The sequence below is a fragment of the Aulostomus chinensis genome, chromosome 3, assembly GCF_037954235.1.
Source record: "Aulostomus chinensis isolate RoL2024-O1b breed Wild chromosome 3, RoL_Achi_v1.0, whole genome shotgun sequence".
In the NCBI taxonomy this organism is placed as follows: Eukaryota; Metazoa; Chordata; class Actinopteri; order Syngnathiformes; family Aulostomidae; genus Aulostomus; species Aulostomus chinensis.
In genome coordinates, this window is record NC_141322.1 from 9,987,015 (window position 1) to 10,011,502 (window position 24,488).

The 24,488-nt window shown below is 40.7% G+C and overlaps 1 protein-coding gene across 2 annotated transcripts in view; it reads right to left on the reverse strand.

Annotated features, from left to right (window-relative positions):
- Positions 1-24,488, reverse strand: part of cdh4 (cadherin 4, type 1, R-cadherin (retinal)) — a 265,718-nt gene that overhangs the window by 51,348 nt on the left and 189,882 nt on the right. For both annotated transcript variants that reach the window (XM_086198562.1, XM_086198561.1), the window contains exons 5-6: positions 19,511-19,666; positions 13,904-14,048 (exon numbers count right to left, since the gene is read on the reverse strand). In XM_086198562.1, the coding sequence (XP_086054688.1) occupies positions 13,904-14,048; positions 19,511-19,666 (301 nt within the window). The remainder of the gene's footprint in view (positions 1-13,903; positions 14,049-19,510; positions 19,667-24,488) is intronic.

The window sequence follows — 24,488 nt, forward strand, 5'->3', positions numbered from 1 at the left end:
GAAACCAGGAAGACATAAACAAGTCAATCAGAGTTTGTAAATTGCTGTGACATGCTATTTTACTGCATATGCCAAACAGGTTCTAGAGCGAGAGCGATTACTGTGCAAAGTACAAAACACGAACAAAATCTGCTCAATGAGCATCTATTTTAAACTGTGCTGTTGTGTCCCTTGAATATACCAAACTGGTGGGCCAATGTTTCCTTCTCTGCTGAGTCCATTTAGTAATGAGCAATGCAGGGTCTTCTACCATTTCCAACAACCATTATTTCAGCGCAGTGGCTGCCCTTAATGCTCTGATGCTCTCTCCCTATTTGTCTTAGAATTACAGATAAACACTTGCCATTTAAGTCAGACAGGTGGTGAGGTGTGTGTGTGTGTGTGTGTGTGTGTGTGTGTGTGTGTGTGTGTGTGTGTGTGTAACAGGTATTCCTCATACAGTGGGGACATAAATCTGTTTACACAAATGCTACAAGAGGGTGACTCTGGTTCCTTATGATGTAAATAATGACAATTCAAACTTGTGAAATCATGCAAGGTTTGTAGTGGTTAGTCTCTAAGACATAATTGTGAGACAGTGAGATGTCCTCAGATGAGATGGAAAAGAAGTGTGTGTGTCTTCACAGCACATATCAGGGGAGAGACTCTGTGACCCTGCATCCTCTTTGTGCAGAATTATTGATTTGCCCAAGTTTGTCAGTTGGTCTCACAAATGCGAGCAGGCAATTAGGAACACTTTGTGCTGGAAAGAGGAGAGATCACCTCGCCTCTCTCTCAGTGTTCTATGAAAATGTCACTTTCCATCAGCCAGCCATTTGCAGGCTGCTGCTGCAAGAAACTGTTAGGGGACTGCAGTTAAGAGACGACTGGAACACGAACACGCTCATATGAGAAGATGATGAAACAAGAGAAAAACTTAAAAGGATGGAGAGCATGATATAGAAGCTGGGCGGGAGAGATGAGTAAGAGTGGTGGTTATATTGCTTCCTTTTTTTTTGCCTCTAATATTTGGACATTTGTATTTCAGATGGATTCTGTAAAACATTCATGCATGCATGAGCATTCTGGTTATGTCAGCAGATATGGTGGTGGATGTAGCCTTTCAACACGATAAGTTCAATTAAGCAATTACACAAGAGAGGTCATGACAACACCTCTGTTAGCATGACTGAAGTGAGTAGTGAGCAAAGCACTCTCTCTTGAATGTAATATTGTGATTCTACAACAGCTGCCATCAATCCAGTGTCACCCACAAAACAGATAAATAAACATGCTCACAAAGTAACACAAAAACAGGGGAAAAAACAGTTTTGACCAGTGGAGGGGCTATATATAGTGACGAAGCATTATTCTTATTTTTGCAGGTCTTGGGGTGCTGTTAAGATGATTGAGATGATGAACTAATCAAATTTCTTTGTTTGAGCTACCAATTATAATTCAAAACAATAACAACAAATCTACATTAAATTAAAATCAAATTAGAAACACTTGTATGACAAGTTATGGTGGGCTTTACAAACAAAAAAAACAATATAAAAAATATACAAAAAACGATTTTTACTGTCGAAGTCAAAGCCTGAGAACTGCTGGATTTGGAAAGATTTGGAAATTGTAGGTGTCCCCGTCCCCAGAATCGGGTCTAGATGGCCTAATCATCACTGTGACAACCTGCATGGACCGGATAATTGTGGTTTTCAGTTTCAAACTTCATTAAGTGTCAAAGCGGGATTTGTCCAATGAGGAAAAGAAGAAGACAGATGTACCGTAAAGAGGAAAAACAATGAGGCGTCCTGATTCTCCTCTTGCATGAGTAAATAAAATCAACATTTCCATGCAGAGGAAGAGAGATGTTGGATCTCGTGTCTGTGCTGCTGCCTTCCATTTCAATGACAAATTCCGTGATATCATGATAGTGTTCTCTCATATCCAATGAAGGTGGCCATGCCTGAAAGGGTGAATCCCTGAGCCTGTTTAATTCCTCTTTAATTTGAACACTAATTTCAAATCCTAATTGCTTTTCCACCAAAGTTGTTGGAGCTGAAAATTTAACTGGTGGCAGACGTGCATATTGTTGGCCATTTTGCCCATGTGACTCAAGATCACCGGTGAGCTCTATCTGCCACCTAAACATTAGTAGGCAAGAGTCAACATCTGCCTTCCAATTAGAGGGAGGATGAAGAAAAAAGGGGGAGACAGAGAGAGATAGAAAAAAAGTGAGAGAGAAAGAGCGAAAGCAGAAACAGGGAGATGGTTGCAAACAATCTGAAGATAGACGGGGAAATTGCAAAATGGGAGCTGAGATGAGTGGATATGGATATGGATTATGAAGACCATTAAACACAAACATACAAGGCAAATCCAGGGAGCAAGAGGGCAGAAGATAGACGCATAAGAGGATAAAAACTCTCATCAGTGGAGGGAAGACAGAGTACATTATAGAGGGAGAAAGCGGTAGAGAGCAAGGTGGAAGTAGGGATAGAGAAGTAAGGGGAGTAAGAGACAAGGCTGACCCCTGGCTAGTCACAGAGGAAATAATGAAGGGCCTCCGATGGAGCCCACTACTCTGTGAGGACACTGACAGATCCATTGACACTGACAAACCACTCAAAAGCAGCCACTATTAAAGCAGGTCAGATCCTGCATTCATACCTCAATGCAAAGGCCAGATCAAATCCATGGGGCTTTTTTTGGAGGAGCCCTGTTGCTGCACAATAGCTGTGTCTGCTCTTTATCCAGAGTCACCAGGGCTGAAGCTGGTGCCAGTGTGAAGGGGAGGCAGCTGATGTTCGACAGTCTCGACCCCAGACATTTGGCCCTGGCAGGTTTTACATCCTCTTATTAAAGGAGTGCTTTGCCTTGGAAAGGGGAAGGTCTATTGAAATTGGGTCACCTATGTAGTAGAGTTGTGCAGTTGTATTTGAAATCCGTGCCCTCTATCCCAAGAAATGCCAGAAAGGGTATTTTTTACACTAACGCCAGACAACCTACAACTGCAACAATGCACTGCACTGGCTGCATTCCAAGGCCACACCAACTGCTTTCCATTCAGAACTATAGTCAGATACCAGGTTGTGAAAACAACCTAATACACCATGGAAAGACAAATCGAAATTTGTCTCTTTAATACAGTACTCTCGTAGAAAACACTTCTTCAAGCTTTGATCTGACAAATATGAACAACAATTTACTTAAATAAAATCTTTCATGTGTTGGCTCAAGTCAAACTTGTCACGGTCCATCCATAACATCTAGTCTCTTGGTATTCGTGGTGCTGCCCATCAGGAGCTAGGAACTTGGCTCTGATGGCTTAGAAATCCCAGGCTGGCAAGACAAGGTTTGCAGATTCCATGCCAGGAAATATTGATGGGCTATTCAATGAGCTTGTCAACAAAATAAAGAGCACTACATTAGCAAAGCAAGCTAAACTATGCCTGCGGTAGCCTATTGCTCATTCCATGAAAATGAAACTTCAAAGTTAGTTCAAAGTTTGCTCGGCTGTCCAAGTAACAAAAATGGGCACTTTAAAAAGGGACTCAAAGCCATTCATTGTACAAATTCACTTGTAAATTGCTGAGGTTCTTACATAAAAATTGATTTCATGTCCATTTCTCCCATTGGACTTTGGCAGGCATTACACATTTTGCCCCTTCCTCTGCAGATTCAACACTTTCTTCAAGAAACTGGCATCACTGCAGCACAGGGACTCATTTTCGGTTTTTGAAAACATTGCAACCATCAGCCCCACTGTGCCCAGTTTACTCAAGCTTGAGCCCTGCTGTCCTGGCTTGGTCTACTCATCCTTGCCTTTAAGTAGGGCTTGTTTCTCTATGTCTCCCAGCTCAAACAAGTAGCCATGTATGTCTGGTTCCAGCAGTAGAATTTCAAAATCCTCTTCTTGCATATGTGCTCAAAAACGTTCCTTCTGCAATGGTTGTTGTTGGGTTATGAATGATAACTTTATGTGTTTCTCCACTAAGCAGTGAAGAATGATGTCTAACAATCTGTTTCCATTCTGGGGAATGAAGTCCTGTCCCCTCTGTCCTTATTGGCAGGTATATAAAAATGTGAAATTAGTGACTTGTAGTAATCAGCCTTTCTGTAAGCCAGGCCAAAATGTCCTCCAATGATGTAAATGCGTCATTTGACGTCATTGCCTCATCGGAGGAGATTTTCTCACTGAAGAAATTAAGATAGCTGGGCCTCCTTAAGACTGAGGGGAGATAAACACATTAATAGTATTATACTGACGATTGTGTAGTAATACAAAGCTGGTTGAAAATCTGTGAAATACTTCTTTAAGCGGAAAAAAACACCAGCACTGCGGTGCATCATATTAAAGTGCCCTGCAGATTCTCAGTAGGAATAACTGGTTGTGGTGGTCAATTTTTGATTATTACCTTGAAAAATCTCAGTCTTAGCAGTGACATTGTTTTGCATCAGTTCATCCAACACCAAGTAGTTTTACCATGTATCAGTGATCAAAAAATAATGGATGGCAAGCTATCTAGCCATACCATTATCCTCAAAATAATATAAACATTTGATTATAGTTATGATAAGCCAAGTGTACGGTTGGCTACAGCCTGAAATATGCAGTTGATGAGAAGAAATCCGGATGGAAGTGGAGCAGAGAATTGTTGCAAAGGAGCCAGGATGTTAAAAAAAAAAAAAGAAGAAAAAAGAAGCTATACTCGCTGCACTTGTTCAGGTGTTAGAAGAGTGGACCCTGATTTGGGGTTTTAGTCCTCAATTAAAGTCTGAATTGTGTGATTCTGATTAAATGTTGAAGAATCATTAAGAAAATGACGGGGATATAAGAGAGTCTCTGTGTAATCTTGGCTTTCATTTGGTGCTGGTGGGATTGGAATGATGATGCAATCACTGCCATGGCAGCTAGCAGGATTTTGTGGGGCAATGCCATCAACAGGCATGGACAGGCAATTGGGAGCACTGGGCAGTTTCCCGGTGGCCTGCCCTGATTTGCCAATTGGCCCTCAAGCCTACTTCTTTTTTTTGGATGCTGTGAATGCATCACTGCCTGCTGCAGGTCTGTCACAGCTGTTACTTTGAAGCAGCCAGAGTGAAAATGCCAGAGGTAAAGTAAAAAGTGATATCACTCAGTCAGACGGGTGGAGGATGGGTGATGTCAGTGTATGATGCACTAAGATGTTTGTAATTTTCTGTTTCAATAGAAATATATTTAAATCATTATTGCTGTGTTACATTTTCATGTCTTAGTTCAACTAGAACATGAAATATGATAGTGGTGTGAATCCTAAAAAAATACATTCTTTGTGCTTTCCAATCATTCTCCTATTCATACATGTCGATGTTGATTCATTCCAAATGGGATCTGTCATTCAAAATTTGGTATTGACACTTTTTACGAAGGGATTTATAGACCGGGTCAAATATTACCTGGAACATACTCAAATGGTATTGAACACCAACAGCTTGTAAAGGTTAGGAAGCTTCCTTCCATGTTTACACTCACGGGCTGCAATGCAGAGCAAGCTCAGGTCATTACAATCAGAAATCCCATGGCTAATCACACAGGAGCATTTATCAAGGGGTCAGAAGTTTCCCTCCTTCCACGAAAAGCAGACTGGATTATATTTTTTAAAGGCAAATTACTTAAATGAAACAGCACTTGGTCCTTTTAACTACTGATACACTTCAAGCCGAGTGCTTGCTGACCACTTTTTGTTTTCTTTTGTTCTTATTCAGTAACTATCTCGTCGTCATCCATACAGTAGGTTCCCTTAAAGCCAGGGAGGTAAAGAAAAATTTATGAATGAAAATCCTTTTTAAAACGATATAAAAATGAATTTCCAATTTTTTTCAAGAGAGACATTCTAAATCTGCTGATGCCAACTTCAGAAGATGTCAATGAAGGAATGCTCTTTGGTTTTCTGAGAGCGCTCTGCTGGAGTCAGCACACTTAGAAATTCTTTCCATGGTAATGCTGTACTCTCATATTGTGACTCTTTAGGACACCTCTGTCTTGCCTGCCTTGATTTTTGTTTGATATCCATGTACATAAAACTGACTCAACTTGAGTAAACTTGACTACATTAAACTTTTCACAAATCCCATTGGCAGTAAAATAACCACATCCTTACCTTCTATTAATAGTTTTTGATATCTTTTATGTTCCAGCTTTGATATCTGTATATTTGATAAAGTTTCAACAACTGCTCATAATGCTCATAAAAAAGAGGACCCCTACTTAAAAAAGTGGACTAGTGGAGGACCTATTTTGTGGTGTATTTTCTGGCCTGAATGATTGTCCCAGTTTGGCCCCAGCCTATCATTAAAACATTCGGTAATCATGATATTTTTCACGAATATATATGTCAAACATTTTGGGACATCAGACTATGCTAACCTTTTGTGCTTCAAATGTCAGTTTTTCAGACCATTATGGTCAACCTTCAACCCATTTGCAACAGTAAATTGTGGCAAATGAGTGAACTGAATTTAAAATTCAACACACACAGTGAGAATGGCGCAAGACTTCCATTTTTCAAAGAAAGCAGACATTTGTTGAAATAATGAAGGGTTTACAAGATGAAGAAATATGCTGTTGAGTTGGACTATGGTTAAGTGTAGAATTCAGCATTTTTGGAGTTTGACTCCTTCTAGGGATTAAAAGTCTGGATATTGCTGGCTTGTCTTTCTGTAAAATCTGTCTCTTATGTCCTGCCAACTTGGTGATAAATGAGTTTATCCTTGAGGAAAAGTCAAAGGGGCACAAAAACTATGATTACAACATCTGACTGCCAGAAAGTTTTAGATTAATTCAGCAATATGGTAGAACATATTGATAGCAGCTTTAAGAGCAAAATATTTGACTTTTTCTACAGGTCTGCTTTAACTTCTGTAAGATCAAGCAGGAGTATTATTAAATGACCTATAAGTCTGTGAGAAATATTCAAGAGTTCACAAGCTTCTGGATGCCAGGAGGTTTTCAGGCAGATGGATCACATCATGTAAGTATAAAGTATACGCTCATGGGCATGCTGACTAATGCCACTTTGCACTGAACAGAACAAACCCCAACAATTTTGATGACAAAAGATTTAAAAATACTGGCCATTTCTTTGCAATGGATGACATTTAGATGGGTGGCCCGGTGGTGAAGTAGTTAGCACTGTTGCTCCACAGCAAGAAGTTTCGAGCCCCGGCTTGAGCACGAGATCGTTCTGTGTGGAGTCTGCATGTTCTCCCTGTACCTGTGTGGGTTCTCTCCAGGTACTCCAGCTTCCTCCCACAGTCCAAAGACATCAAGAGGGGACGAGGCTGATTGATACTCTAAATTGACCGTAGGTGTGACTGTGAGTGTGAATGGTTGTCTGTCTCTATGTGTTGGCCCTGCGATGGACTGGCGACCTGTCCAGGGTGAACCCTGCCTCTCGCCCAAAAGCTGCTGGGATAGGCTCCAGCCCCCGTGACCCTTAACAGGATAAGCAGAAGGAAATGGATGGATGGATGGAATGAACATCAGCAACTGGTGCTATACATAGTGTATACTCACACCTGGTGCTGACACAGTTGGGGTCCAATACACTGACCAAATTACCCTCGAATGTCTCCCATTCTCTGCCCATCCCTAATCAGTCCTTATGTGCAGACTTAGGTTTTCATTGCTTATTTTCACTCCTCAGTCATCATTGATGTTAACAGTGTGATCAGATATCGGTCATGGTTATGTATTGTTTTGACTGTGTTTGAATACCTGCACAGATTAAAATCTATTAGTCACAGGCTCATTAATGTTGAAAGCACCTGAAAGCGCAGAGTGCCAAGTGAGGCAGTTTCTAATTGATGGGGGTAATATTTGTTCCCTGTAGATTGTCTTCTTAACAGCTTTGTCATGAGATGAGTATTCATCTTTGATATGTGGCTCAATAGATGGAGAATATATATGTGTACTGTTTAATACAAATAATGTTTAAAAATGTTCATACTACAAATAATACAAAAAGGCCCACGGAGTGAAACTGACTGGACTTCATCATCAGTGAATAAATTCTACTTACATATTTATCCAAGAAAATACATACCACCAAGGTCCTGCTCAAACAAATTGAATTAGTTTCGTCATCACTAAATTAGTTTATGGTGCTTCACAGTGTTAAGAAGGACAGAGAAAGTATAATTACTCTTTCTGATTTAATTGACTATAAAGGATCTTTTACGGCACTTTAATTTCATAATAGCTACCCTCCCCTGAAACAATGAACAAATGATATACTCAGAAATGTCAATATCTTTAACAAAACCATGAGTTACTTCTCTCTCTGGTAGGTATGTGAAGTGAAAATGTACTTTAATGTGAAGAAAACCCCACAATGTGGCCATGATGTGCATGATTCTATAGGGGTTGATTAACTCTTTCACGTACGTATCATCAGCGTTCTGATCTGTGGTGAGGAGGGGAAGAACGAGAACTGAAATATGCCAGCACCTGGTTTCAACAGAGCACTTGTCAGGATGGAAAGAAAAAGTGTCATCAAGAGCGACAATCTGCGATGATGTCACAGAACAATGGAAGCCTTCAGCTCAAATGATCATGGCATTTTGACCTGTTGGGGTTGTTTTTATAATCCTTAAATAAATTCTCACTCAGTTTATGTGTGCTATTAAACTTGCATAAAAGTACATCACACGCATTGATAATGGACTAATCGTGATAATGGTGTTAGAAGTGCTTTGCTGGTGAAAAGAGGGAATAAATGTCTAAAAATAGAAGAGCAGCTGAGGTGCTTTCAGGACAGACATGGATGAAAACTGAACATCACAAAGTATATGTAGGAAATCTGAACTACTCATGTTTGTTTTCCTCAAATCAAGTATTGCAGGTAAACCAAATGAAAAGAAAGGCCAACACGCTGACTTTAATAACAGGGGACCTATTACAAAACAAGCTTCTGAACTCTGGCAGATGGAGTGTGAAAAATTGTCCAAATGTACAAAGAGAGATATTGCAGTGCAGGAGGGCATGAACATATTTTTTTAAGCTGCTTGCCTTTCTCTCTCTGCAAATGGGTTTTATAACATGAATTTAAACCTCAGTTAGATGAGGATCGGTGTAGTTGACCGTCCTCTGTCACGACACTGAGTCAATTTAATTTTTTATTTACTTTTCTTACAAACCTGGTCACATTTGATGAGCTGTGTCTAAAAGTGCTTTGTTTAAAAAAAAAAAAAAGATCTGAATAAATCTCTCTTCTTTGTTGGCTGTTGACTGGATGGCAAACAGAAGTACATGTTGGATGTTGGACTGGCAGTGGGGCAGGCGTATGAATCTGAGCAAAAATAGAGCCAGGTTCAGCAGTGTCATGTCAGATAGCCTGTTTTCTTATGTCTGTTGGGACATTTTCACTCAAAAAGAATTAATCACAGTTTGGAATCAATCCGTTCTGTATGTTTCCACAATGATAGAAAATATCAATTGATTGGGTTACTCTAACTAAAACTGTTTACAAAAGCAGAACAAATGAAGTGAATTCATAGAAAGTCTGACTACCAACAGCTTAAAGCGAGCATACCCCCAATTAATGATGCAAACCAATTCCAGTTTCCATGTAAAAATGTAAGCTCATCATTAAAACAGACACATGTAAAGCTTCTCTCTGTGTAGGATACAATGTATTTTTCGATATATTTCACTGCATTTAGCAATCACGTTCTCTGCCAACGCCGAACATAATGATAGTACCTGAATACAACCTAATCTCGTGAGATTGAGTATAAATAACAAGCCACTGTTAAGGTCATTTGTAATGCCTACATGTTTGTTGTTTTAAACCTAACTATAAAAAACATACTGGCAACACTCAATGGTAAAAATCAGTTTTGGCTCCTGGCCACTGTGTCTGTCACTGAGTGATTGTGAGATCGAAGCCAACAAAGGGCAGAGTAAGCCTGCTCATCACTAAACATTGGTTGGATCAGCAATCAAGGCAATTTTTTTTTTTTCTAACGGATAATCCAGTATCTTACAATAGTTTTAAAGCACTGTGTGTAAGGTCTGTGTATGTTCAGGCAGGTCTGTTAGGGTTCGGAAAAGATCAGGGTTGGGTTTATATGAAAATCAATTATTAACAACCTCTGAAATCCAGGATGTCTTGCTAAATTAATGAGACTAAACGGCATTAAATGGCACACAGAAAACACAATGCATCATAAATAGCATGCCAAAGGACTTAAGAAAATGGCCAATTGTTTATATGCCTTTTTGTGAGACCAGCCTGCTAATAAGGTACTGAAGATAACGGAACATGGCAACAGTAAGTGTGGATGCAGCAACGTCTGTCTGTGGATTTGTCAAACTGCTTGCCAACTGCTTAGGATGCAATGTATGTGTAGCACGAGCTTATTTAGAAATGCATTCATTTTGTCGATATATTATTTTGGTATAAACAATTGTGATATTGTTATTGGTACTGGAGATTAAATCTCTGGGACTGTGATATCCCTCATGGGAAGAAAGTGCATCATGTCATACACCGTTATCAGAGGGGAATGTGAAGGAAGTAAGTGGTTCAGCAGCCTTGTTGGTCCCAATGCTAACAGTTCAATACACTGCCTGGGCTGCACAAATGTTCCATCACAGTAATGTGACCTTGTGGTTAGCCCATCCACTTCTTTCAACCTTCAGATTTATGTTGTGTGTCCAACCTGTCTCAGAACTGTCATAGTCGTAACAGGCTCTGAAGTAGCTCTCTGTGATACACTGCCACAGAAGGCTCTATGAAGTTCTCTCTATTAACTTACTTCAAAGACCTTAACAAGTGTTTCTTTTATGGTTTCTGGACTTTTGTCTCCTGTCTAAACTCTTCAAATAGGCATCATGTGTAAGACCTCTATGTGTCCCTGGATGCCTCTTGGCCACAGAGGAAGTTGTCACTAAGCTCCCTGTTTGCCTGTGCATCACCTATCTGGTGCTTAGGAGACAAACATTGACTCCCATCGCTTGGCTAAGACTCAGATGTTCAAATGATGTCTAAACTGGGTCTATAATTGTACAAGTAACTCCAACTGGAGAAAAAAAATTAAAGCCTTCAATGGCACAGAAAAGTGAAAGTCTCCTAAAAAAATTCAGTGAATCACAGTCATTCATGTTTTCTTTAACTGAGCAGACTCATGAGGCCAACAAGGCTTTGTTGCCTAATTTCTTATTAAAATTTGTTAAATGGAAGACCAGTGACTAAGCAAAGCATGACAAAGTGCAACGCTCAACACAAAAACATATTTTCTGACATCAAACTCTTAGCACCTGACATTGTACTTCATAAAAACATTTACTTGGTGGTGATTGCTTAATGAAGAATAGAGCAATTATGCTGCACAGGTTTCTGTTAATTTGCATCAGAGATTTAATTCGCTTCCAATCAAAGACGTTTGTCCTTGTGTGTTCTCATTTTGAACAAAATGGAGAATAGACTGAAAAATGAAGAAAGCTTTTGCTCTGGTAATTAGTTGCTCTATATGTAGATCCGTGCTCCACTATGGTAACACATGCACACACACACACACACACACACACACACACACAGACACCCATGCGCGCACACACACACACGCAAGCGCACACACACACACACAGACACTCACACACACACACGCACACAAACACTTTCTTATATTGTTTACAAATCCCCTTGAGATTAAACTTTGCAGCAGAACAATATCTGAACACTGTGAAGACAAACACGGGTCCTCCGGGTCTGATTGTTAGAACAAGAGTTCCTCCAGTCGAGACAAGAGAACTAGTTGTACATTCTGCTCTCGTCTCAGTGCCGCACTGACCACAACTCTTCCCATACTCTGAGGGAGGGTCTACATCTCTCCATGCTCTGAAGAATCTGCTAATGATGCATCCAGCCAACACTCAGTAAAACAAATATCTTATGAGCCTGATCTGGTCTGAACCAAGTCACAGCAAACACAAACCTCAAAATACAAGTTCATTCACAGTTACTGCAAGTAAGATGGAAGGTTTTCTGAAGCAGTTTCTGACAACCAAAAAAGAGCATTGAACAACAAATACTTTCAAGGTAAAGTAGAGTAAAAATCTTAAGAATTAAATAAAAAGCAGAAACAACAACAACAAAAAGAGCAAACAAACAAGACGGTGACAGATGTTTTTAGATGTGCCACCACACACTCAAGAGTACAGTGTGTTCCTAAGAGAGTAAATGTTCGTCCTTGGGAGAAATACAAGAGACAATTGAGAATCCTCCAGTTCACTTTGGACCTTGTCTGTTAGTTAAAAGGTGCACTTTAGTTTTCTGAAGACCAATATCATACTTTTGAGGTAACAAATGTGACAGAGCACTTATCAAATCTACATAGTGTGGATAAGCTCTTGTTTCAAACATTTTTGGTTGAATCGGCGCCAAAAGTTGGAATGCATTTGGGAAAGGTGGAGTTGGAGGGTTGGACATGGGCATCATGGACTGTACGGACCACAGATGGAGTTATGAAGGTAACTTACAGTACATTCTGCAGATATTACCCTACCCTGTAGTTGTCAGGATGCATAGCAATTATCATAGAGATAAAAGGACTGGCGATTGATGGGACACATGGGTTGGTTCACAATAAACACTTCCAAACTGCAAGTCCATTTAAAATTTGATTCCTATCTGGACCAATCTGTTCTCCTGAAACAGTCACTGATTTGTATCCTGCATATACTTTCAGATTTTTGTGCCAACTGTACAGGAACTGACTGAACAGACTCAGTGTGATTGTGAGTCCCTTATGAGAAGTGTGTATTTCCAGTTTTAACATTTTCATTTTGTACAGTGTGTGTGTGTGTTTGTGTGTGTGATTGTGTATGTGTGTGAGAGAGGGAAAGACTCAGTCAATGAAACCTAAAAGAGTTAAAGCTCTTGTCAATATCCACATCAAATTGACAGGATGTCAGGTTCAGTTTTTCAGTAATCACAGCACAGGAGCCGTTGTTGTCATAGCAATCTTGTGTATATGCAAGCTGCTGTCAAACAACCAAATTTAAAAATGTAAAAATTCTCATTTTCTAAGCCTAAGAAATCAGCTGAAATATGAGCTGTAGTTCGAAAACAATAGTCAATAAATTATTCCAGAGAGTTTAATTATTAATGAATTACAATCAATCATTGATCAATTAGGAAGGTGAATAACAGATCGATTTGGATGGTTGAGGAGAATATTTGGTGTCTTCTGTTATATTAATACCTTCACTGAACTGCGGGCTCATACCACCAACCAGCTCAACCACTGAAGAACTCTCATAGGAAGAATTTGAAGTGACCATAACTTCTTAACAAAACGTTTAGCGGTGGGCCGGCACCATAGAGGAGGATCAAAAACTGACATTTGGGGAAAGACACACAGAATCCCTGGATCAACACCATCCCACAGTAGCTCACTGTTGTTAAAATACATTGACTCCTCCTTAGGAAACAGACTTCGGTCAAGGAGTTGACCTGCTGTGTATTAACAGTAATGGCTCGATGTTGTGTTACACATTTTCTGTTGGCATTGATTGTGAAAATGATCATGAATTTATTGATGCATTTTCTTTTATATGTTTATTGTTTTTACTTTGGTCTCTCATGAAAAAGATATCTCAGTGGGATGACCTGTTTAAATAAAGGGTTCAATCACTTGGTTCTGGGGTGTTAATCATGTAAAGCATGCTTTACAAGCAGTCACAACTGGAGATGTTAGGCAAACATTTTAAAGGCACACAATGTTTGTTTTTTTCTTCTCCAGCACGTGGTTGCTGTCTATTACATTTCTCTTCAATATGAAAATCAATCTAAGTTTGTATGAGAACAGAAAACCATCACATTGAGCAGCATAATGGATCTTTGAAAGAAAATGTCACCCTGCAGTGATTTCTTACCTGGTTTGGACCCTTCAGGCACAGAGCCATTGTACACTTGGTTTTGAAACTCAGGTCTGTTGTCATTCATGTCAATCACATAAATGTACAGATCTATTGGGTTCTCCACCTGATTTCCATTCATGTCCACTGCATGAGCTCGCAGCTGTGGATGCAAACAAAGAAAACCGCATGAGCATTGGATGTTGAACATGACTTGAATTCATATTTCCATTGTACCTCAACTGATTCTGACAGCAGGCCACTGGCATGATTGATAAGAAACTGTGCACTCACGCTCAGTGCTCAGCACACAGCACACAGCGCACAGCACACAGCACGACTTCAACTTTGCTAATTGGCAGCTTCATTGAACTGTTTCTTGTCAGCCAATGGGGCATGAGTGTCCTGTTGCCATCTTGGCATGGACCGCAACAAAACAGAAAGGGGGCAAAGTAGAGAAATATTATACACACACACACACACAAATAAACACACACACACACACACGCACGAGCACACACACACATAAACACATGCACAGGGTGCACACACGAACACACACACACAAACAAACCTATTTTGTTGTTAGCACTGCCAGAGGCCCAGAAATATCAGAGCAGTGTTACTGCTCATGCTGTGGCTTCTCTTTGACTGTTTGTCTCAGTTTGTCTTTACGAAGCCCGCCATTTGGATGGCTGTCTCCAACTGATCAGTTGTTCCTTGACAACTTACTGTTTGAGAGCAGAGAGGACGAGAATGAAGGGAAAAAGCCCGACTGAATGAAATGGGAAGGAGATGGAGAGTGGCTGAGCCTTGTGCAAGTAAATGAGAGATAACACAAAGAGGCATTGAGGGTGGGTGGGGGTGGGGTGTGCTTGAACAAGGAGGGCTGACAAAGGCAATCATCACCCACAGTGTGATATCTTAATCTCCACGGCTGCTGTTATGCACCCTCAGCTCCCCACCAATCCCCACTAATGATATCTAACATAACATAAAGCTTTGTAATAGCTCTGGAACCAAAATGGCACTCTTCACCAGCACTGACATTACTCTCTTTCAATTAGTGAGAAATTCATATCCTCAGCAGAAATGTTCGTCAATCACAGCTTGGCTGGCAAAGAGGACGAGAGCTCTCATCCTGGCAGCAAAATATTTGGTTTTCTACAACAAGCAAGAGAGGATCCACCTGACAGCCTATTCAGAGCGAGTCCTGATGTATTGTGGGGTGACACAAAAGACTGAATGACGGCACCTGCATTCACTGAAACACAACTAATCATGTAAGCTTTTCAGTCAGCCTGTCAAGGACGTATCATAACACACGCCAACCTGAGCATTCAGACACACACACACACATATCTAACTTCAAGTTTGCACTTGGGCATTGACACATGCTCAGACACAAGCAGGGGTCTCACAAGGTCTCTTTAGCCATTTAATGATCCATCAGTTTTCTGCCACTTATCCTGTTAAGGTTTGTGTTTGTGTGTGTGTGTGTGTGTGTGTGGGGGGGGGGGGGGTGGAGCCTATCTCAGCAGATTTTGGGCGAGAGGCGGGGTTCAGTCTAATCAGTCTAGTCGCCATTTGCATGTCTTTGGACTGTGGGAGGAAGCCAGAGTACCCGGAGAGAACCCATGCAGGCACAGGGGGAACATGGAGACTCCACACAGAGAGATCCCGTGCATGAGCTGGGACTCAAATCCGGAACCTTCTTACTGTGAGGTGACTGTTAACAACTGCACCACATTGCCACCCCATTTAATGACCCTCAACATGCAAATTTTGGTTTGCTAAAACAAGGTGAGCACAAACTGAAAGGAGAACCAACATCAAACATGCTCAACCTGTTTTCTCCAGTGTGAAAGATGCATGTGGATGTGCTGTAGCTTGCAAAAGTATTCATACCCCTTGAAGTTTTCCACGCATGAATACATTTTATTGGAATTTTATGTGAAAGACCAACACAAAATGGCACAAATTTGTGAAGTACAAAGAAAGTATACATGATTTCAATTTTTTTTCAAATAAAAGCTGAAAAGTGCACTGTGCAAAGTATTCAGCTCTGCAACCAGTTGCCTTCAGAAGTTGCGTGATGTTTGTTGAATGATGGAATGATGACCTAATGACTAAATAGAGTCCACCTGTGTGTTATCTAATCTCAGTACAAATGCAACTGTTCTGTGACGGCCTCAGAGGTTTGTTAAGAGAACACTGGGTTGCAAACAGCACCATGAAGTCCAAGGAACACACCAGACAGGTCAGGGATAGAGTTGTGGAGACTTTTAGAGCAGGGTTAAGCTATAAAAAGATTTCCCACGCTTTGAACATCTCACAGAGCACTGTTCAATACATCATTCGGAAATGAAAAGAGTATGGCACAACTGCAAACCTCCCAAGACACAGCTGTCCACCTAAACTTGGAGGCCCAACACTGATCAGAGATGCAGGCAAGAGGCCCATGGTGAGCCTGGATGAACTGCAGAGATCCACAGCTCAGGTGGAGGAATCTGGCCACAGGACAACTATTGGTCACGCTCTGCACAAATTGGGCCTTTATGGAAGAATGGCAAGAAGAAAGCCACTGTGAAAAGAAAACCATAACAAGTTTCATTTGCAGTTTGCCATACGCCATGTGGGGGACACAGCAAACATGTGGAAGAAAGGTGCTCTTGACAATTGAGACCAAAATTGAACCTTTTGGCCTAAATGTAAAATGTTGTGTGTGCCAGAAAACTAACACTGCACATCACTTCGAACACAGCACTCCCACTGTCAAACGTGGTGGTGGCAGCATCAGGCTCTGGGGGTGCTTCCCTTCAGCAGGGACAGGGAAGATATTCAGAGTCCTGAGGGAGTCAAAGTACGGCCCTAAATCCAATTGAGAATCAATGACGCATCTTAAAATGACTAATTATGACGGATCTTAAAACTGAAGTTCACAAATGCTCCCCATCTAATCTGACAGAGCTTAAGCTGTTTACAAAGAAGAATGCACAAAAATTTCAGTCTCCAGATGTGCTAAGCTGGTAGAGACGTACACCAAAAGACTTGCAGCTGCACTTGCAGCAAAAAAAGGTTCCACAAATTATTGATTCAGAGGGGCTCAATACTTGTGCACACTGCACTTTTCAGTTTTTTATTTTATATTTTTTAAATCATTTATAATTTTCTTTGTACTTCACAATTGTGTGCCACTTTGTGTTGGTCTTTCATATAAAATTCCAATTAAAAAAATTCATGTTTGTGGTCACAACGTCACAAACTGTGGAAAAGTTCAAGGGGTATGAATACTTTGCAAGCCACTCTTTATAAATGAGATATGTGTTATTATTACAGATAATGGTCATCCACTTGTGATTTGTATGTGTGTGTGTGTGTGTGTGTGTGTATGTCTTCCTCCACGAGACATTTTGTGTCCAGTCAAGGAATTATAAATGATCTGTGAGCTTGGATGGGAGTGCGTGTACTTGTGCTGGCTGCAAATGCACACGTGTGATCAGTATTCTGTAATGGACCCTTCACATGGTAGAAGTACAGTTTGGATTTGACACCTTAGTCTTTTTACGTAATACATAACTCTGTAGGTGAACCAAATATGATATCATTTTATGATATAACTGTGTACCCTGGACTGGTGTTGAATATGTGTTGCTTCTTTTTAGAATGTTGGATATTTCCTGGGCGTCATGGTGGTGCAGTGGTTAGCACTGTCGCCTCACAGCGACTGCCAGGTTCAAGTCCTGGCTCCACCACAGGGTCTTGCTGTGTGGAGTTTGCATGTTCTCCCTGGGCCTGCATGAGTTCCTTTTGCGAACTCCGGCTTCCTCTCACAGTCCAAAGACATCAAGAGGGGACGAGGCTGATTGATACTCTAAATTGACTGTAGGTGTGACTGTGAGTGTGAATGGTTGTCTGTCTATATGTGTTGGTCCTGAGATGGACTGGGGACCTGTCCAGGGTGAACCCCGCCTCTTGCCCAAAGGCTGCCGGGATATTTCCATAGTTCTTTTTTCTTTGATTTATTGAATCTTGTGCTTGAACATTTTCAAGTTGGTCTTTTGGACATATATGTGGACCCCTTAGCTTGGATCAGGGTTGCTCTTAAAAGAAACTCTGTTTATGTTCATACATTCATGCAAACAACTGTGCATGATAAATAATATTCCAGGACATTTTTTATTTGTGTAATTACTCAGCTGATTCACAGCAGCTGTATCTTACGAAGCCAAAGCTCTCCTGCTCCGTTCAACTACCAGAACAACTCCCGCTGGTGCTAGTCTGTCAAAAACAGAAGCCCTCATCTCTCTTTTTACTTGAACCCAAAACTAACAAGCAACGTTTAGCCTGCTAGAGCTCAGCAGTGCTGGGAACTTCCTGCCAAGTTAAAAGAAAGTAAGCAATGGGCTGAATTTCCCCTGGGTCAGTCGCTGGCTACATTCTCCTTCACTAAATCATACATCCCATCACGAGCTTGGGACCAAAGGAACCTAAATAAGAGCCACATTCACTTGAAGGGCCTTCAACCTAACACACTGCTCTTGCTACAGACAGTGTCAAATAAGAATTGTTTACCAACTGGCTGGCCTTTAGGGGCCAATAACCTGGCTACTTTGTTGATTTCAAGCTGCTGGTTCACATCAAGAGAAGGTATGAAGAGACGCACACCAGTGTTCAGCGCCTGAGCAGATCAAGAGACATGGAGGCTCATCTAACATAGAACACACAGCAGAAGCTCTGTGTTGGTTTAAAGTGTGTCTTCTGTGTGCATCAGCGTCTTTACTGGGAGCACAATCAGAGACAAAGAAGAGCTCCACGGTAGTCTCCCTCTTCCAAGACAGGAGCACGCTTTTTGATTTAGCTCTTTCAGTGCCATAGCCATCTGTCATGGTGGCAGGCATACAGGCATCCTGAGTCCGACACCAGCGCTCACCTTGTGTGGAAGTGTCACAGATATAAACTGAAACCTGTAATGTGGAAATTAAACACTGGCCTAACATGAACAGAGGTCTTAGGAAGTCTTCATTTTTAATACATGCTTACACAAAGCTGTTTAAAACCGTGACTCCCATGGGGCAGCTGTCACTAACACAGCTGAATGTTTATAACCAGGTGTCAATGTGTCAGGCTGGCTTCAAGCAAAGTTGCTGCGGCACAAAAAGCTCAAGTGGGAGACACATTTAGAGAAGCTGAATACCTCAACCTACTAATGATACAGACCAATGTTTCACCCACACAATAGCTCTGACAGCTCTGACCAAAGACAACTGTTTTCCTTTGCCTCACCTCACCTCATCTCTATGTTCTATTCCATTAAGTTAAACCTCCATATAAATGACAACTGAAACACTTGTTTGTTTGTTTTTTAAAGCATTTTTTCCGGTTTCATTGCTGATTCTTCAGAATCACTCAGAACCTGGAGAAGCTGGGGAGAGGTTAGAAGTTTACTGAATGTGCTCTGACTTTGGGTTTAATTTTGCCAGGGAAGCTCAGCACTAAAACATGAGGTAGGTTGGTTGTGAGGCACATTTCAACAGGGAAAGTTGGGAGATAATGAGACGCATAATGAGCTGGAGGGAAAAAGGAAGCTGGGAGAGAAAACTGGCAAAATCATTTCTTCCTTACATGGAAGGAGGCTCGCTCCTCTCTGTCCAGGGGTTGGGTGACAAACATGTTGCCGCTGATTGGGTCTATGTTGTAAATGCCACTGGGAGGCTGATCAGCACCAGCTCCTGTTATGCTGTAGCGGATGCCGACATCCTTGTCCTGATCGGAGCGAATCTGGGGACAGATGCAGACAAACAAATTCAAATGAGAAAAATGTGTGCTCTGCCATTATTAAAAAAAAGCTTTGTGACACAAAGATTACAGGGTGCATGAAATGTTGCATTGATTATTGGCAGGGTAAGCTTTCTTTTCTTCTTGAACTTATAGCCTAAACATGAAAGTTAAGGAATATGCATTGATTTTTAATGGGCGCCAAGAACTCCTCTGTGTCATTATACAATGCAATAACATAATGTGGCATTAGTTAGATTTGTATTTTATCGTTATTGACTGGCCATATAAAGATTTTCACCTCTGCACCTACCTTGTAATGAATCCCCTAGATAAATTAATACATATAATACATAACGTAATGTGTTATTATGTGTGTCTGAACGCCTTGGTCATCTGAGGACTAACATTAATTTCAGAGAATGTACCCCTTGGGACTAAATGAATTACTCACTGCATATCATTTGGATTGTGTTACTGTACTAGCATTGCTAGCAGCGTAGCTCTAGGGAAGCAAGAAGGCTCTGTTGGTACATTGCTTCACCATTGTGGTCCGGACTAAAATAATACCAAAATAACCATGATTCTTTGACAGGGGGTTATGGCACCCAGAGGAATAATTCCACTGACCTTTCTTCTAATCCAACCAAGAGACTGACATTTGTTTTGAGTTCATTTCGACAGCAATTGGATGAATTTTTGTGAGTGTTTGATCCACACCACCCTGGGATGAATACTAATCATTTTGGAAATTAGTACTCAATTTTCCACCACTATTTATTGTCACTCTTTCTGAAAAGGCGGGGCATTATCCAGCGTGCTCATCTGCACAGTCCTTGGGCAGTTCTGACTTGAAAGAACCCAGGTTGGATCGATCCCTCCAATTAACCAAGTGGTCCCTTCTTTTTACTTAGCAGTTTGTACATCCTCAAATTATTTTCTATTTCCTTGAGGAAGAGACATGAGGAAATAGGAATTGGGCATTCAAAAAAACATTCTCCATGTCCCTGTGTGTGAGTGTGTGTGGAAACTGGTGTACTGGAGCCAGATCTGCTCACTGCCAGGATCATTGCATTCAGTCACCAAGACACTTAAAAATTTGTCTTGCTAGATCATACCACTGATCATTCTGCCTTCTCTGCTTTAGTCTCCTGTCTCCATCTCCTTAGCCCTTTCTTCTCAATCAGAAAACCAGTCAGCGCCCTTTTCAAGCAGGGATGTCTGTGTTTGTAGTTGTAAAGACTTACATTGCTTTATTCTAATTAATTTTAGTACAAATGAATAACAAAATAATGAAACAAGAGCTGCTCAGAACAATGTGCTGTTACCTTAAGAGACTCAGGATGGCAGAATAAATAAGTAAACTGAAATAATGTCCAGGTAACGTTGAAGTCTGAGCAGGTCAGTTCAAGTTGGATTCATGGTTTATGTTAATTTAAATAGGTTATAGAAATCTGCATGAAAATCAAACACAAAAAGAACATGCAGAAAACAAGATAACAAAAAAGAACAAGCAAAATAGGATCGCACATGACAAACAGTAAACTTGAAGTTTGAATGAATCAAGGAATGCATTTTTCCAAGAGGTTGATATGGACAAAGAATACATGGTATCTTCAAGTACATGTATGTCCTACCATGTGATGTTGTGATATGTTTAGAGTATATGTGTGTGTGTGAGTATATATAACACCACTACCAGTGTAGGTTTGGACACACGTTCTCTTTTAATGTTATTTCTTTATTTTCATGACTATTCACATTGTAGATTCTCGCTGAAGGCATCAAACCTTTGAATGAAGACATATGGAGTTATATACTAAACAAAAAATACAGAATAACTCAAAACATATTTTATATTTTAGATTCTTCAAAATAGCCACCCTTTGCTTTGATTAGTGTTTTGCACTCTTGGCATTCTCTTGATGGGCTTCATGAGGTGGTCACCTGAAATGGTTTCCAACAGTCTTGAAGGAGTTCCCAGAGATGCTGAGAACTTGTTGGCCCTTTTACCTTCACTCGGCAGTCCATCTCTTTTGCCTTGCCTTGCCTTGCCTTCCAAAACCAGAACTCTGTGTGGCATTTCTCTGGGCTCTAATCTGAGGTGCTGTTAACTTGTGATTCCTGAGGCTGGTGACTTGGATGAATTTATCCTCAGCAGCAGAGGAGACTCTTGGTCTTCCTCTACTGGGGCGATCCTCATGAGCCAGTTTCATCGTAGCAATTGATGGTTTTTGCGACTGGGAACACATTCAAAATTTTTGCCAGTTTCCGGACCGACTGACCTTCAGTTCTTAAAGTAATGATGGACGGTCCTTTCTCTTAACAGAGCTGATTGGTTCTTGCCATAATATGAATTCTAACTGTGTGTTCACACCAAACGCGAATTTGCACATTCGCGCGAACAGTTTCCATACCAAGTCTATGCAAATGCACGAATGACGCAAATTTTCAGTCAGGCGGCGCGAATGACGTGAAGTTGAAAATATTCAACGTGGAAAATTCACGTTACGACAGCCAATCAGCATTGAGGTTGTCCCGACGTCACAGCTGACTGTGTCACAAGATGGAAGACAAGTTGATTGTGGCTATGTGTGGGAACCCGGTGCTATATGACACTACATGTCAAAATTACAAGAACCTGTTGAATAAGTTGGTGTCCATTCATGAAATTCTGTCACCGATCCTAGCTAGCAGGTCGTGAAACTGGCCAGTCGTCATCCGAAAATAACCGCTGGAAGTGGCAGTTATCCAGACGGAGCCCCTGGAGGAGCTCGGTGAATTTCACCGCTCTGTGAATTTCACCACTCTGTGAAATTCTACATAATGAGATGATGTAATACTTCCGTGGTGGTATGGTGTTACTAACTTAAGCAGATGTAAGTGTTTGTAGATTCTGGAATAGTCTGAGTAAGTACCAAACATCCTCATATCGTATTTTCTTCAACCTCTGGTTTGGAGCAAAACACATTTACTGGGCTGAACCATCACTATGGTTACAAGTCACAGGGAGTAATCACAAAGTCAAATGGAGAAAAGGAAAGGCTCAACTCCTCTTTTCTCTCAATCTTTCTCTTCCCCTCCTCTGCAATTTCCCTGGTTTGTGAGGCCACAGATCATGCATGAAAATGAAATTACTTCATCCGTTCAGCTTTGACGGCGGCCTCTGCATAAAAAAATCTCTCTGTTCAAACATGATATCCTCTCTCTTAATTTACAGCATGGTCCTCCCACACCCACGCAACAGACCCCACATGCAGAGTTTTCCTATACCTGAGCTCACTTCACACAGGAGCTACATGTTGAAGATGCAGGTGTAATTTATAGAACCGCATCAATCAGTACCAGTACTGTACTACTTAGCATATATATAATCACTGTGGCATGACAATGACACTGTACAACTGATTGCATTTACTATTCACTGCACCCACAATCTGCCAGTCAAAGCAGAATGAAACGATGGCATAAATGCTAGAATAAATTGGTCACTCACCCTGATCATTAGTGTCATCTTTTTTGGATACCATATGGTGTGTAGTGGAGCAGAAAGATCATGCATTTCAGTGAAAAAAAAAAAAATCAAACATCCTCGAAGTGGGAAGGGAACATTACAAACTACAAAAAATAACCTGAGAAAAAAACACCAAAGGGTGAAGTTAATTTGCCTGTCAATGTACTTTATAAAACTCCTGTTGTTGTCATGATATACTTTACAAGAATGTAAATTTACACAGTGAAAAGCAATATATATTTATACTTTTTAATTTTTGCACCAACAGAGTTTTCTGAGGTTTTGCACCGCAAAAAAAAAAAAATGAACCAATCACATGTGGACAGATGGCCTGCCACCTGACAAAAGAACAACAATGATGTTGATTGACCTGCTGACAGACTGTAAGATGCTCAACAGGTTCCTGACAGATGATGCTACTCTGATGTGGTCCTACTCCTAAAAAAAATATGTCCGGAACGTGCCACGGTTCAGTTGCAGCTCCTGCTAGATGAAACGACCTCTCTCTTTTTCCCCTTTGTACAATAGAATAGCACAGGAATGAAACCCTAAAACCTGTAAATAAGTTAGCATCATTGAGCAGTCAGTAGGTCACCTGAAACGATATTCGGTTCAACACCAGAAATAAAATAATATCGTTTTTTTTCTACAACATAAAATGCATCAGAACATATCCCACTACTGAATTTCTAAGCATTTAAGGTTTTGAAAAGTGGCATTTGCCCAAGCAGCTAAACGGGACTATAAGGGTGAAACGGATATTAATTGCCATCATGCAGAAAACAGAAGAGCAAAGCTAGTTTTGGTGATACTGAAGTCATTTGTTTTAGCATTCTACCTCATTAAAATTTGTTTGCAGAGTTTATTCGTAGCCATAATCAAAAATACAAAGTAAGTCACATTGGCTTTTGCTTATGGGTTCTCATGATGATGCTAACTTTTAGGTTGGCCTACCAAAATGTTCATCCCTGCTAGGCTCTAGGATGCAACTGAGGTCACCTCTTCATCAGATGACAAGGGGGATAAGTTCATGGTAACTGAATAATGTTGAATGCCTCATTTTTTTCTACAGAAAGAGCTGTCGTGCTAATTTATTATTGAACAAGCGTCAAGTATCACAAATTTAGATTGCCGCTAGTCAGAATAGGTTTGATGTGAATATTCATGTGTGGCTAATTCATATTTTTTTGGTATTAATTCTTCTCGCTCCTGCTGTGTTTCGTCATGCTGTATGAAACAATCAGCACCTCCATGTAAGTACAGTACTCTGAGCAGTTTGATGCCATGTTTATGTGTGTGTAGTGAATTGTT